Source organism: Hyaena hyaena, unplaced genomic scaffold (genome assembly GCF_003009895.1).
Source record: "Hyaena hyaena isolate Hyena2069 unplaced genomic scaffold, ASM300989v1 scaffold_425, whole genome shotgun sequence".
Lineage (NCBI taxonomy): Eukaryota > Metazoa > Chordata > Mammalia > Carnivora > Hyaenidae > Hyaena > Hyaena hyaena.
Genome location: NW_024081052.1, coordinates 1,325,240 through 1,340,660, shown reverse-complemented (window position 1 = coordinate 1,340,660; position 15,421 = coordinate 1,325,240). Strand labels below are relative to the sequence as shown.

General features: G+C 48.5%; 1 protein-coding gene across 2 annotated transcripts in view; it reads right to left on the bottom strand.

Moving 5' to 3' along the window:
- The window catches only part of SLC22A4 (solute carrier family 22 member 4), a 45,569-nt gene extending 40,276 nt beyond the window's left edge, over positions 1-5,293 (bottom strand). For both annotated transcript variants that reach the window (XM_039252561.1, XM_039252562.1), the window contains exon 1: positions 4,845-5,293. In XM_039252561.1, the coding sequence (XP_039108492.1) occupies positions 4,845-5,237 (393 nt within the window). In that variant the 5' untranslated portion in view covers positions 5,238-5,293. The remainder of the gene's footprint in view (positions 1-4,844) is intronic.
- Positions 5,294-15,421: the final 10,128 nt, after the last annotated feature.

Here is a 15,421-nt window from a genome sequence, read left to right as displayed (position 1 = left end):
CCCTGCAGTAGGCTTCTGCAACAAGACTCCATATCAGATGGCTTGTGGATCCTTGGGGTCCCTTCCTTCCTCAACAGAAGTTTCAGTCCCCATCCGTTGAGCCAAATACCACCAGTCCCTGCTCTTGTTTTTGCACTGCCACTCTGCAGATAATGAAGCTAAGAGGTGTCTGGGACCCTCCCCACAGGGGAAAATATAGGCTTCTCCAGCCCTGATCCCAGAGGCAAAAGAAGGACCTTTTCCTGGGATTTTTACATGCTCTGTCTTTAAAGTGAACAATAACCTGGTTCAAGCTGGACCAGCCAGAGCAACAAAATAAATAAGGGTAGCTTTAGGTTACACAAGTCTGTACTAATATAAAGCAATAATTGAATAAATAAATGACAGGGAAGGGGAAACACTTATCTACAGAAGAATTCCTATTAATAAATTGGAAGAAACTAAAAGGACTGTGGGAGATGCAACATCGCCATTAGGCAAACACCAAATGTTTGAGGATAAACAGGATATGTGTATAGTTCCAATGTATCTCTCCCAAGATATTTATCAATTGGGAAGGGAAAAAATAGTGACTTTATGGTGGGAAAACCCAGCAGAACCCAACTAACCAAGTGATCAAGGCTGACATCACCATTAACAAGCCATATCGACATCATATACCCACTGGTACGATGCCCTGCGGACATATCGCTTCAATGACATTCTTACCAAAAAGTGCACAAACTCAATCTTATCATGAAAGAATCACCCAAATCCAAACCAAGGGACATTCATGAAAATAACTGAAAGACTCATAAAAAGGGTTAAGGTTATGAAAGATAGGACAAGACTGAGGAACTCTCACAGACTGAAGAAGACTAAGGAGTCACACCAACTAAATACAATGTGGGCATCTGGATAGGACCCAAACACCAAAAAAGAACATTAGTGGAAAAGTCAGTGAAATTCAAATACCAGCTGTAGTTTAGTTAAGAATATTGCAACCAACATTAAGTTCCTGGTTTTGATACGTCAATTATGGTTGTTAAATAAATTGTTAACATGAAGGGAAGCTGGTTGGAGGGTGTATGTGAATTTTCTGTACGATTTTCACAATTTTTCTCTAAATCAAAACTCATTTCAAAATGAAGCTTTTAAAAATGTGATTCTTAATAACTGCACAGGAATAATACATCGGACTTCATAAACAGCCCCCGAGGAAGGAAACTAACTTATGCATATATACACAGACAGATGCATTCACACAAGTCCCAACTCAGACACCAGACTCCTGCCTCTTGGCATTGTATGCAAGGCATTTCCAGAGCAGCACATGCCATACTTGGGTTCTTGGCTGACCTTGCCATCCCTGCAGGGGTCAGGTGTTGGTTCAGCTTTCCCAGAGGGTATGCCCAGTGGGAGATCCGGCATGGAGGTGGAAGGCAGAAACAATTTGAGAAAACAGTCTCCCTCTCCCTGTATTATGCTAGCTGGGATGTAGAGAACCTGTACAGGGCCCCTGAGCTTCAGCCTGTGGGAGAGCTGGGGCCATTTCTCCCATGGGCACTGGCTAAGTCAGTGTCGGTTTGGACCTATGATCTATTTTGTGGGTCATGGAACTATTCCAAGGGGACAGAGTTTCAGCCTCCAGCAGAACTCATCACCCATCATACTGGCTGCCACCTGGGCCTTAGTATAGCTCCGACAATGCCCTGGGTGTGTAGCCAGAGGTGAAGAGGTCCTGCCCTCACCTCTCCTCACCCACCGACCGATTATGCCCATTTGCTGGTGCTGGGGGATGTAGCATGGCCTCACCGAGTCCTCCCAACAACTCAGAGAAGCTGGGAACTCTTATGATTCTCATTTTAAAAAATTAAAAACAAAACATATACCAAACATAACATAATATTTACCATCTTAATGATTTCTAAGTGTACAGTTCAATAGAGTTAAATATATTCATATTGTAGTGCCATCTCCAGAACTCTTTGCATCTTGCAAAACTGAATTTTATACCCATTGAACATCTCCCCATTCCCTGCGGCCCCTAGCCCCTATTACCTACCATTTTTCTTGCTGTTTCTATGAGTCTAACTACTCTTTATATCTCACATAAGTGAAATCACACAGCTTTTGTCCTTTTTCAACTGGCTTATTTCACTTAGCATGTCTTCAAGGTTCATCTGTATTGTAGCACATGTCAGAATTTCCTTCCCTTTTAAGGCTGAATAGTATTCCATCGTATGCATACACCACATTTTCTTTATCCATTTATCCCACTGATGGACACCTGGGTTGCTTTTACCTTTTGGCTGTTGTGAATAAGGTTGCTATGAACATAACCGTACATATAGTTCTTTGAGACTCTGCTTTCAATTCTTGTGTATATATACCCAGAAGTGATATTGCTAGATTCAATGGTCATTCTACTTGTAGTTTTGTGAGGAACTTTCATACTGTTTTTCATAGTGGCTACACCTTTTTACACTCCTACCAGCAGTGCACAAGAGTTCCAATTTCTCCATACAACAGCTATCCTAATGGGTGTGAGATGATATCTCATTGTGGTTTTGATTCACATTTCCTTACTGATTAATAACGTCAAGCAGATTTTCACACCCTTGTATCTCGTTTCATAGTTAAGGAAACTGAGGCTTTGAGCAGTGATGTAACTGCTGAAGTCAGCCAAATGGCTAGGGGTGGGGTCAGAAGTGGCCCTCCAGTCTGACTCCAGAACTTCTTGTGTCACCATCTCTCTGTGAAGAGTCACGTCCCCCCCAACCCGCCCCCCCTCGCCGGTGCTTCTCCTCTCCTTCCTCCCAAACACCAGCATCCATTTGTCTTTTACTCCACCACCCAAAAAAGAAGCAAAGAAGGGAAAGGATGCCAAGGAAAGCAAACCATTTTCCTGTGTGAGTGTGTGATGATGTGCATCCCCAGAGGTGCCCAGAGGACCCTTTAAGCGGGGCACAACAGGGGGAGCTATGGCCTTGAAGGCCAGCAGCTACCCACCCTTCACACCATGAGGTCAATGACACCAGTGAGGAAGGGAAAAGAGGTCAAACAGTTTTTAGGGGTGCTGCAGGTAGTGGGGCCAGCTCCAGTTCAAGTTCTAATGATACTTCCAGGAACTGAGGTGGGGTGAGCTGACCCCCAGTCTTAGATGCCCCAGGACCAGGCTGTGGGAAGGGGGTGGGCACCCACTAGGAGCCCCAGCTAGGAGGTCAATATGAGAGACACACAGTCACCTCAGGGTCCAAGGTAGGTCTGGTGGCAATGCTGGAGGGATTCAGAGGTGGTTCGCAGGTTGAGTCCACTCCCACAGGCCCTATCGATTCTGTACCCACCACCCCTGGCTGGCCACCAGTCTCTTGTCAAGGAAACTCCCACAGATTCCTCACTGGTCTTCTTGCTTTTCATAGCAGCTAGAGTAAGCTTCTGCTGAAAACCCAAATCTGGCCATGTTACCACTTGCTTAGAACCCTTATTAGTTCTTCACTGTCCTCAAAATAAAGTCAATTACTCAACATTTTTACCAATATCCGCTGTGAAAGGATCTCTGTAGGTATATCTAGCCTCACCTGTCATTCTCCTGAACACCAGTTGCCTCGATCTATGAAGATTCCATCCACAGAATCTGCCATGTTCTTTGCTTGGACAAGTTCTACTCATATGTTCAGACTCAGCTCTAATTTTATCACTCTTTCTTGAAGTATTTCCTCACCCTGTTATCCACACAGAGAGGGTAATATATTGCTCCAGGTCATACAGCAAGCCAGCCAGAACTTGAATTCAGCCTCCAGAACCCTATTACTAACCAGGGTTGATGTTAGCCCTCTCTATAACGTGACCAGTGTGCCGCATGGGCATCTGAGCTTGGAAATCAGGACCTACACTCCAATTGTCTGTAGCCTAGGGCCCAGCATGAGGCCAGACACGGTGTCTGATGATTGCTACATTGTGCTGAGAGAAGAGGATTAAGGACTAAGAGGAGCCATACTGGGGTTTTCCTTGGGAGGAACATAGAGCAGGGGCAGAGTCAGAAGCTGGGAAATCCTACCTGCCTGATCAACAGCAGGAAACTAGTCTAGGGATGCCCTCCTCAGAAGGACGCAGCATCCCATGGCCCATGGTAGATGTGAAGCAAGAAGTGCCAGGGACGAAGTATGTGTGTAGCCTGACTCCTGAAACTTAGAAAATGTGTCACCGAACCACTTAGGATCCTAAGGTGTTAATGGCATAAGCTGGAACACCAGCCCACTTCCAGATCCTATACTCAGAGGAGTCTCTCTGAGTCAATCTCTTTACGTTGGGGGCAGGCAACTGTGGTCCCCGGTACCCAATCAGCATCAGGAGGTCCTCTGCTCTTTATCAGAGAAATTGGAGCCTCAAGACAGGACCCCGAGCTTCGCAGACCCTTTGATTCCTCCAGACCTCTGTGGCTAGGAAACAGGTCAGACCTGCCCACAGCCTGCCCTGCAGCAAGGCTCTTCTCTTTGTCTGCAGTTGGGTTCAGCAGAAATCCCCACACGTTTCCTCATATGAGTAGCAGGAACTTGAATCAGACTGTGCATCTGAGCAGTCTGGGACTCGGCCCCTTGGGAAACAATTTCATCTGTTGTGAAACTCAGAAAGGAAAAGACAGTTGGGGGCAACACTCCCTGTTCCATCCCCTCCATGCTAGACTGGACCGCTCAGGAATAAGCCTCACTGGAGCCCTGCTCATGGGCGGCACACATGTGTTAGAGAAGCATAACCCAGTTGCTTGCCAGTCAGGTTTGACGGCGAGTGGGAAACGGGGACCCGGGCACTGGCAGGGAGTCTCAAGGGGTCTGAGGCGGATGCAGGGTCATTCACACACCCACCTCGGTCACGATGGTGGACAGGTAGATGTCCTGGCTGAACTCCCAGCCATCCAGGCAGCTCTCCTGCTCCAGCCGCTCCAGATCCACATCGCGCCCCGGCTCCAGCCCCAGCGCCGAGAAGTTGGTGATCGCCGCGAGCCGGTAGCGCCGGCAGCTGTGAGGGACCTCGCGCCCGTCCTGCAGCCGCAGCGGGATACTGTGGTTGCGCCACGCGCGGCTCAGGTTCGCCGTGTCGGGGACCCGGCAGCGGTGCTCCGGGGTGGCGGCCAAAAACACGACTGACATTCCATTGAAGCCGTTGGGGATGATGCTGGCGCTGAGCAGGAAGAAGATGAGGCGCTGGAAGGGCCCCCACTCGCCCAGGAAGGCGGTCACCTCGTCGTAGTCCCGCATGCTTCCCACCGCTGCTCTGCCCCAGCAACAAGGAGTGCGAATAGCGGTCCCCGGACCGAGTCGTGCGGCCGAGGGCGTTTCCCGAAGGTGTCAGAACGTTCTCGGAGGCCAGGCAGGCTGCGGGAATTTGGGGCCCCCGGCCGCGGAGGGTTCCCGGGAAACAGTCTGAGGGCGTTGGGACGCTCCCGGGAGCGGGTAGCAAAGCTAGAAGCCACTGGAGACACTCGGGACCACACCCCCATCGCGGCAGGGGCCGGGAGGGGAGTGGAGGGCGGCCGCGCGGGAGGGGTGGGGCTCCCCGCGGGCTCCGCCTGGTGCTCCGCCCCCCTGCCCCTGCGACCCCGCGGCCCAGTGGGACTCGGCTCGTAGCGGCTCGGTGAAGCGGAGCCCTGCTCCCGCGCACCCCGGGTCGCCCGAGACCTCAAGTGCGGAGCTCCCAGACCGAAGCTCCGAAGGGAAGAGCGGACCAAAGGCAGGAGCCGAGGCTGGACAGCGAGGTCTTGGAGAGGTCGGCCTTGGCCCTCTCCGTTGGCGTCGCTCCAGGCCTCGCCTGGGGCAGAGGTGTCTCGGTGGCCCCACCAGTCCCGGGCCCGAGTTCAGGTGTCCTCGGGCGCAGCGCAGACGGGCGAGTCCGTGGAGTCGGTGCTCGGGAGAAGCTTCTGTGAGCACAGGGGTGACAGGAATGCGACCTCTGCACTGGCACGCCCGCCGCGCAAGTGCAAGTGGCTGGCACCAGGCGACAGGGCGCTCACTCCCCACCCATCCGAGGACGAGGACGGCCGGACTCAATCACCATCCCGCGCTGCTCCAGAAAGCGTCTTCTGGCCAGCCTGGAGCCTCACTTTAAGAAAAGGGGGAACCAGGCCCAGAGCATGGAAGGGATGAGCAAGGTCACACTGCGTCAGAGACAGGCGCTGAGGAAGGGGCTAGGGGGTCGGTCCAGGATCCCGCTGGGGCACGAAGTCTGGTCCTTTGTGAGAGCACAGTAATGAAGGCGCTCCTGTCACCACTTCTGGGATCTGATTTGGATTCCTTCATACCCCCATACCCTCCTCATACCCCCAGGGCTCTTTATTGGGGCTGACTGCCGGAGCCTTCTGGGACTGGAAGGTCTCTGGCTAGGTTGCAGAAGGGACCGCCCCCCAGTCCAGGAACGGAGGGAGGGAGGAGGAGAAGGTCCAGTTTGGCCAGATCCCGCAGGGAAGCCAGAGCAGGGAGCTTAAATATTTAAGTGCCCGCCAAAGGGCCCCTGCTGTTGTGTGAGCTAGCCCAGGCTGTGGTCTGAGTCCTGGGGTGCAGAAGGCAGGCTCATGAAGTTGACAGGCTCAAGACCCTACCTCTTTGGAGACTGTATACAAATGTGTGTTTGCTTCTCCAGATTCTGGTTAAGTGGCTGAGGGACATTTCTGCCTCCTTTTATGTAGTTTGCAGTCTAACCTCTTAGGCTGGCTTCACATTCCTTTTCTCAGTCCCTTTGAACCTGTTTCCTTTCCTTTCCTTTCTTTCTTTTTTTTTTTTTTTTAAAGTTAATTTATTTTGAGAGAGAGAGAGAGAGAGAGAGAAAGAGACCAGGTAAGGTAAGGGGCAGAGGGAGAGAGAATCTTAAGCAGGCTCCATGCCCAGTGTGAGCCTGGTGCAGGGTGCAGGGTGCAGGGCAGAGCTCCATCTCACTGGCTGTGAGATCATGACCTGAGCAGAAATCAAGACTCTCACACTTAATCGACTGAGCCACTGAGGTCCCTTGCTGTTTCCTTTTCTTTAATGAGACCATATGTCCTGATGTGCTAGGACAGGTCTGATTTATGCATGTTAGTCCTGTGAAATTATTAAAAGCACGTCCCTTTACTTATAAAAGTATTCTTTAAATAATATCTTATGTGGCCATTGTGTTACTGAGCTTGAAGCCCATCTTTCCCCTCTCCCTCAATAGAAAAGCAAAGCATGAGATAGGAATTTATGTGAAGATAATTCATTTTGAGCAATGATCCCAAGAAAAGGAGTGAGGGGCTAGGAACAGCGAACAGGAAAGAAAGTAAGGCCAGCAAAGACTCTGTGACTGGGGGGTTATTGGCACCAGGGTCAGTGATTATGCTGTGCTGAAACATATTGGATCCTGAGGCCAAAGGAAAAAAATTAGTAATATTGATCCTATCTTTACTTAAAATTCTGATTTTGTTGATCATGGGTTTTTATATTGATTATGATTTTTTAAATACTATATTAAAATATTATTGTCTTTGATTATGGAATTTCTTGGTGCCCCCTTAGATTTTCGACCTGACACATGTGCCTCACTAGTTTCATTTGCCTCAGCCTTTCTCCAAACCTCATTGCTATAGGTGACAGACATCCTATTAGGTCGATCCCACCGGGACCTTCTAAAGAGCCATATAGAATGAGGAGGCATTTGTTTCCCAGTTCTGGTTCCATCAGTTAACTCCTCTGCACTTCTAGATTGCGCATGTGTGACAGCAGAACGGGTACTACTCAAGTGAACTATTTGACACTGCCCATCAGTATACCTTGAAGCATTTTGCCCCCCATACAAAAGAAATGCCCAAGCACACTGCTTAAAGGTAGACCCACTGGGAGGATTCCCCTTCACCGCTGTCTAGGGCCTCTCCCAAGTGGGGCTTTGTTGCAGTAACAATCCATTTTTTAGCTAGTATCAAGCTAACCCATCTGTGAGTCAGGGCTGAATATTTTTCCCCTCTATTATTTGGTTATAGAGAACCAACCCCACAAGACCATAGTTTGAGTTGAGAGGAAAGGGCTGGTATAGCCAAGGAAGGTGTCCTAGGAGTCTGAGCCACTTGTTCACAAACTTTCATGAACACTGTGGACCTGTTTGGACCTGTCACAACTCTACCATTTCTATCACATGATGGTTTGCCAATGTGCTTGCTTACTCTTATAACCTGACAGAATTTGGCAATACTCAGCTAACATTGGACATCTCTAGTTGTATAGACCCTTGAGGTCCCATTGCCAAGCATTTAGTTTTTACTGTGGCCAAAAGTCTGCTTTTCAAAATAGCTCTCTACTGCAGAACACATGACCTTGCTCCCGAATTCTAGAGATTGCTACTGAAACCCTTTTATTAAAACTTACCAGAGGGTCTACTCAGCATTCTTATCAGTATGAACACCATTGATTCTGCTGCATCAGATGAACAAAATAGTAAGGGACCTAGTACCAAAGTTGCACACACCGTAGAGCTCTCTCTTGCTCTGGGCTTCGTTCAAAATTGGGAGCCTTCCAAGGCACCCGGTAAATGAATCACAGAAGTATTTTTACCAAGCACTACATCTTTATTCGTGGTGGAGGGTACGGGGTACAACAACTTGACTTTACCTGATAGGGGATCACCTGACATACTCCATACTACTGGTTCCCTAATAATTTTACCAATTTGCTTCAAAATACTATGGGATAGAAGAAGCAAATGAGGATATAGATGAAATAGGATTGGCCATGGCAGTGGACCTAAGGGTTTATTTTCTAATTTGTTTATTTTATACTTGATCTTAGCCAAAAGGCCGAGAAGCGATAGTTTATTTTTACATACACTTAACTCATTCCGGAGCAAAAGGGGAAGAGAAAAATGTCACCAGTGTGGAAAGCCATGAATCTTCACACTTTTTATTTCTCATATTCTGGCATGCATGTGTCTTACTAGTACATCTAGAATACTTGCGTAGTTTTGCTCGTTAGGTCATATTAGCATTATGTGATCAATTATGGACTATCATGATGTTTTAGGGAAAAGCAGTATAGTCTAGGTCACTGATTGCTGTATTGTGACAGAGAGTGTGTGAATTGATGTACCTCAGGGGCAAGAAAGTGAATATGTACTGTTATTCATCCCACAGAAAAGCAAATAGCTTTTGATACTCCTTACTGAAGGATCTTGAAAAAGAAAGTCTTTGATGTTGGTGCTCATCTCTGCAACTCCTCCCAAGATGTGGTATTACTTCTGATTTAATAAACTGGTCAAAAATGTGGGCATGTTAGAGGCTTATATTTGTCCCTACCTACCATAATGGCTCTTAACTATTAGGGCAGGGGGCAAATGTGAGGGTCGTGCCAGCTTCTCAGCATAGCTATCACAGTTATGCCCTCAGGAACCGCCACAATATGGATCTTTACATCCAATAGACCTGTTTGAATGAGAACTCTGTTTACCACTTGACTTTCATGAGCCTCCAGTCTAACTGGGGGCCCATGATGGTGCTTCCCAACCCTTGGCAATCAATACTAGATCATACTCTGGAATCCAACGGCCCTTGAAAGGTCTAGGACTTTCCCTTTCCCCAGGCCAGAATTGCTCTGGTAAAAGATGACTGCTATGAACTGAACTGTGTCTCCCCCAAATTCATATGTGGAAGCTCTCATCCTCAATCATATTTGTAGACGGGGCCTTTAGGAAGGATTAGGAAACTAATTATGTTTAGATGAGATCATGAGGGCAGGGCCTTTATGATGGGATGAGGGCCCTTCTAAAAAAGAGACACTGGAGAGCTCACAAGAAGGTGGCCATCTATAAGCCAGAAAGACTCTCATGAGGAACCATATCCACCAGCACCTTGATCTTGGACTTTCCAGCTTTCCGAACTGTGACAAATAAATTTCTGTCATTTAGGCCTCCCAGCGTGGTGTTTTGCTATGGCAGCCTGAGCGGACTAAGATAGCCAGAGGTCCCTTGTGGGAAGAGATTAGAAAAACAATTATCATATACACTTTTGGCAGTGTAGGTAGGTTTTTTCTTAAGACTTGGCCTTCTTTTCAATCAGTAGGCTTGGAGACTGTGAACTGGCCTAGATCTGGGAAATTTATGAGAAAAAACTATTTTCCTCTATGGCACCGCCATCAGCCTTCTGCTTACTAGCTCTTGATTTTGGAGGTGAGACTGTTACACAGGGAACACCTGGTCTTCTGCCCATTTATTTTTGTCCCAGCAATTGGCCATCACCACATAGCTGTAGGTCAAAGCATGCTGGTTGCTACTTTGGTCTTGTAATGACCTCCACCCTGCCCCTGTTGATTGTGTCACCATTCAGCCTCTGCTATTCTAGGAGCATATCCTCACCGACACTAGGGATCCTCACTTGTGCATTTTGTATTGCCTTAGAGAAGGGAGTGTCCTCTGGACTTGCCTTGGGAATGCAGCCTGGTAATAGGTTCTCTGGTCTTGCATGATAAATACATTCTCACTCCCCTGAGCCTTCTACCTCCTTTTGTAGTGTGTCAAGAAAATTCTGGCTTCTCCACCTTGTTTCTGTAGGCCATCATTGTGTCCAAGTGTCAAAGAGCTCTCTCAGGAAGGAAATGAAGATGTTTTTCTTCATCCTTGCTTGGATGTTAAACCCAGAGTAATGAGAGAGTACTCCTAGGTTAATAAGCTGCCACATGTCACCCCTGTTTCCACCTGAACACAGTTCTTGTTATTTTTCCAATGTGTGTGCCATTCCCTTGTGGATCAGGGACCACACTTCCCCACCTAGGCTGTGCTGAGACTTCACCCTGGTTGTTGGTCTGCAGGCAGTTGGAGAGGGATGGGCAGAGAAGGGTCTTGAGGAGGATAAGCATCATCTTTGGAGCCACTTGCCTCTAGAGGAGTCTTGGCAGGATTCCCGGAAAGGAAAGCTACTCTCCTATAGCAAGGGGAAGAGAGCTGCTGCTGTTGACCTTGAAGATTTGGGGAAGTCTAGGAATTCAAAATTCTCACATTAATTTACCGAAATGTCTCTATTCTGTGTTCCGGGGTCCTATGCATTTTCTACCAGGGCCATGATTTGTCACTGGAGACCCATCTAGGCTGTGCAGGCAGCCTTTTGATGTGGCTGTCCTACTCTTACAATTAAATCCTGGGTTTGATTTCCAGCACAATCTTCCCTGAAGGAAGATGAAGGTCTCTTTAGGAATTGCAGTGGTGGCTTCCTGCCTTTCACAGTGTGCTGTGGGTTTGTTAATTGCCTGACTTGGGCCTATCATTTTCTTTTTTCAAGGCTTCTAAAGCACTTAGCAAAAGCTAGTCAACTCTATGGTCCTTGTAATCACCATTGTCCTCATGCATTCTGTGTGCCATAATTGGGGTTTCTCAACTTTGGCACTATCGAGGTTTGGGGAGATAATTCTTGTCCATCGTAGGGGGCTGTCCTATGCATTTTAGGGTGTTCGGTAGCATTTCTGGCCTCTACCTACTGAATGTCAGTGACATTGCCCTTTAGTTGTGATAATAAAATATCTCTAGACAATGCCCTGGGCTGGGAGCGTGGGGGTGTCGGGTAAAATCACCCTATGGTTAAAAAACACTGGTACAAGCCAAATGATTCATTTTCTACTTGTATCTCATTCTAAGCTACCATGGATCAGAGTTTTGCCATTCCACACTTGGGGTTATTACCAGTCTACTTACTAAAATCTAAGGGGCTCCTTAACCCTTTTTGAAATTTTTTTAATGTTTTATTTATTTTTGAGAGAGAGAGAAACAGAGTGTGAGCAGGGGAGGGGCAGAGAGAGAGGGAGACACAGAATGGGAAGCAGGCTCCAGGCTCTGAGCTGTCAGCACAGAGCCCGACGCGGGGCTCGAACCCACAAACTGCGAGATCATGACATGAGCCAAAGTCGGACACTTAACCAACTGAGCTACCCAAGCTCCTGTCCTTAACCCTTTTTGAAAGGTGAATGTTCCACTTGTAAAACCCCTCCCTTGCACGTCTGCCTTCCATTTGGGAAGGGATCTACGGGAACAGGAGTAAAGGACTGCAGAGGGTGACAGAAAAAAAGCAACTACAAGTACCACACAGAGGTGTTTACAGTTGTGGGAAACTGGAGGAACATGTCTCAGAACTGTCTGGCTCAGGTTCAGAAGTAGGCAACATTTATCCATAGGTTTCAATCCCTCGTTGGCTCAGGTGTGCCCCTTTGCATGCTGAATCCCCCGCACTTCCAGATTGCACATGCCTAAGTGTTGGGCAGGTTTCTGTGTGTGTTCCATGCCTCAGTGTCACAGAAGCCCAGGAGCAGCAAAAGATCCCAGTGAGAAGTGGGATCGGGCCATCTCATGGCTTCAGTGCCTGCAGTGAGCAGTGGGCCGGGAGGATCTGAAGCCGCAGGAGGAGGGTTCAGTCATCCTAGTTGGAGGTGACTGGGAGGACACAGCCTGTGCTGCCCCTCACCGGATGCTGCTCAGAGCACGAGAAAGGCGGCCCCCCGGCAGCCTCATTAATAGGATGAGCTCCGCTTCTGCTGGTTGTGGCCAACAGCGCCTGCAGGCAACACATGTGTGTCTGTGGGCCACCTCCTGGCATCAGAACAGTCTGCTCCAGCTCAGACCCTTGCCCATGCGAGCACTAACCAACCAGTGGTGGAAGAAGGCAGAAGGATGAGGTTGGAAAGATTGGTAGAGGCTAGAACATGCTTAACCATAAAAACTGTGTTTGAGCTTTTTACAAGTTTACTTATCTATTTTGAGAGAGAGAGAGAGAAATTGCGTGAGCAGGGGAGGGACAGAGAGAGGTGAGGGAAAGAGACAACCCCTATCAGGCTCTGTGCTGTCAGAGCAAAGCTCGATGTGAGACGCGAGGCTCAATCTCACAAACCGTGAGATCATGACCTAAGCTGAGATCAAGAGTCAGTGGCTTAACCAACTGAGCCACCCAGGCTCCCCTAAAAATTCCTAATTGTTACTTGGTGCTCGATTTCATTCTGAGGACAAGGAGTCAGAATAAAACCGGAGATTTGTGTTTTAGAAAGTTCCCTCTGGTGGCCAAATTGAGAATGCAAGGAAGGGAGCTAAGGTGGAAGCAGAGGCCCCGGGGAGAGTGTTGTAGGCATCCAAGAGGGTGACGGTGGCGGTGGCCTAGAAAGATGAATTCTGGTGCTGCTCAGGAGGTAGCAAGTGCAGGTTTTGATGACCAGTTGGATATGGGCGTCAGGGAGGGAGAGAAGGCAGGGAAGATTCCCGATGTGGAGGTAGTAGATGGACAGCTTCACACCCTTCGGAAGTGACCTGGTCAGAGTCACCAGATTGTTGGTAGGGCAGGCAGTGCTCTCCAGGGAAGAGGAGTACTTGTGGTTACTCTGAGTGCCCTTGCCATCAAGATTAGCTCACCGGTACCTGAAGCCAGCAAGTTTCTCAACATTTCTGCACTCGTCCATAAAATGAGGATAATAACTATACTTCCTTTCCGGTTCATGTGAGGATTAAGGAAGAGTAATATCAGTTCACTGAGGACTCAGGGATGGAGGCCTGGGACACATCAGCTCTTGTTATAGTTATTATCCAACATGCATCTCTTTCTCTAAGTCTGTGGCTGTGCTCTGGCTTCCCATGAAAACATGCCCTTAGCTGAAACATGCCCTGGAAAGCAGCTAAGTGTCCTTCTACGGTTACCCTTGTCGGTGAAGAAGCCAGTGTGTGGTGCAGTGATTCAGCCTCAGAGCCTGGATAACCAGGGCCACGGGGGAGACAGACCCCCTCATGGGGCTGATCAGTCAGGTGTCTGAGCCTGAGGGGCTAAAGCCAACCCCACACTCTATGGGAACAGGTGAGGCCTCTGGCAGCCTCTCCTGGGATTTCGAGCCTCTGCCTTCAACAGCAAATGGTTACAAATCATTTGTTAGGTAGGAGCAAAGAAGACATTTGATTTCTGTGGGAACTCAAATAGAGTTTCACACTTGTGGTAAAGGGGGCACAGGAGGATCATCCTTCTTGTTACAGAGGCCTCTTCACTACCTCGATCCTTGTTAAGACTTCCAACTCCATTCAGAGGTACTGAGGAACATTGTGTGGAAAAATACTGAACATTATGTGGGAAAATAATAAATCAGGAAATTATTCAGACTTGTAAAGAGCAAATCAGGGTCTGGCCTAGGGCCTGATGGCAAGAGGTGTTAGCCTGGGTTAAAATGAGCAGTCAGAGATAGACTGAGAGTGCAGGTAAGCTGGGCAGGGAGACGCAGAGGCTGAGGAGGGGGCAAGCCTCTCCCCAGGTGGGCAGAGGAACTTTAGGCCCACAGCCTAGTCATCTGGGCATCACAGAGCAGCTCACAACATCTCCCAACTCAGGTGTTCATTAGCTGTGAGCTCAGAGCCAGGCTCTTGTGCCCCCTGGAAGGCCTGGATCCTCAGCCCAGAGAGAGGGCTAGTGCGAAGCCCAAGCAGCATGTGGGTTTCTCCTGCCCTTACGCCTTTCCTTGGATCTCAGGGATGAAGGTGAGGCAAACAAAGCTTGTCACACATAGAACTAGGGAGAAGGACTCCATTTTCATTTCAGGCTCCTTGGAGCATCAAGGAAGGCTGCAGGGGTCCGGAGGAGAGCTTCATGACCTAATCTTTACAGGCCAGCACGACAGCGCTGCCCGTTAGGGCATGAGGCAGGGCTGTTAGCAGGGACCAGCAGGGGCTGCAGCTGCTGTGGCTTTGTGGGCTGGGATTGTGAGTTTAGACTTTGTCCTAAGAGCAATGAGGAGCTTTGGAAGCTTTAATAGACAGGAGTGACATAATCAGATTTGCATTTTAAATAGCTCCGTTTGCTCTTCTGTGGAGGAAGGACTGAGGGGCCAGACAGAAGACAGCAAGGCCAAGCAGGAGGCTATTATAGCACCCAGGCAAGAGAGAGTGGGGGCCTGGGTGGTGTCCAGAACTATGGAACCAGGGGGAAATGGTTTAGTTAGAGATTAGTTAGGGATGAATGCAGTCATGCCTACTAAGTGCTCTCCCTGCTTCCACCTTTGCTCCTTACAGTCTATTCTCCATAAAGGAGCCAGAGTGATCCTGGTTAAAACTTAAAAGTCCAGGTCATGCCACTCCTCTGGCTTCTCATCTCAGAATAAAAGTCAAAGTCCTTCCTGTGGCTTACAGGGTCAACGTGATCAGCTTTCTTACCCCCCACATCTCTCTGACCTCATCTGTTACTCCTAGCCATATTTAAAAATTTTTTTTGTTTATTTTTGAGAAAGAGAGAGATAGATCATCAGAAGGGGGAGAAGCAGAGAGAGAGGGACACACAGAACCCGAAACAGGTTCCAGGCTCTGAGCTGTCTGCACAGAGCCCAAAGCAGGGCTTGAACTCACGGAGTGTGAGATTATGCCCTGAGCTAAAGTCAGATGCTTAACTGAACACCCCATTTCTTCACTGTTCTTAGAACATGGCAGGCATGTGCCTCTTTCCCTGACC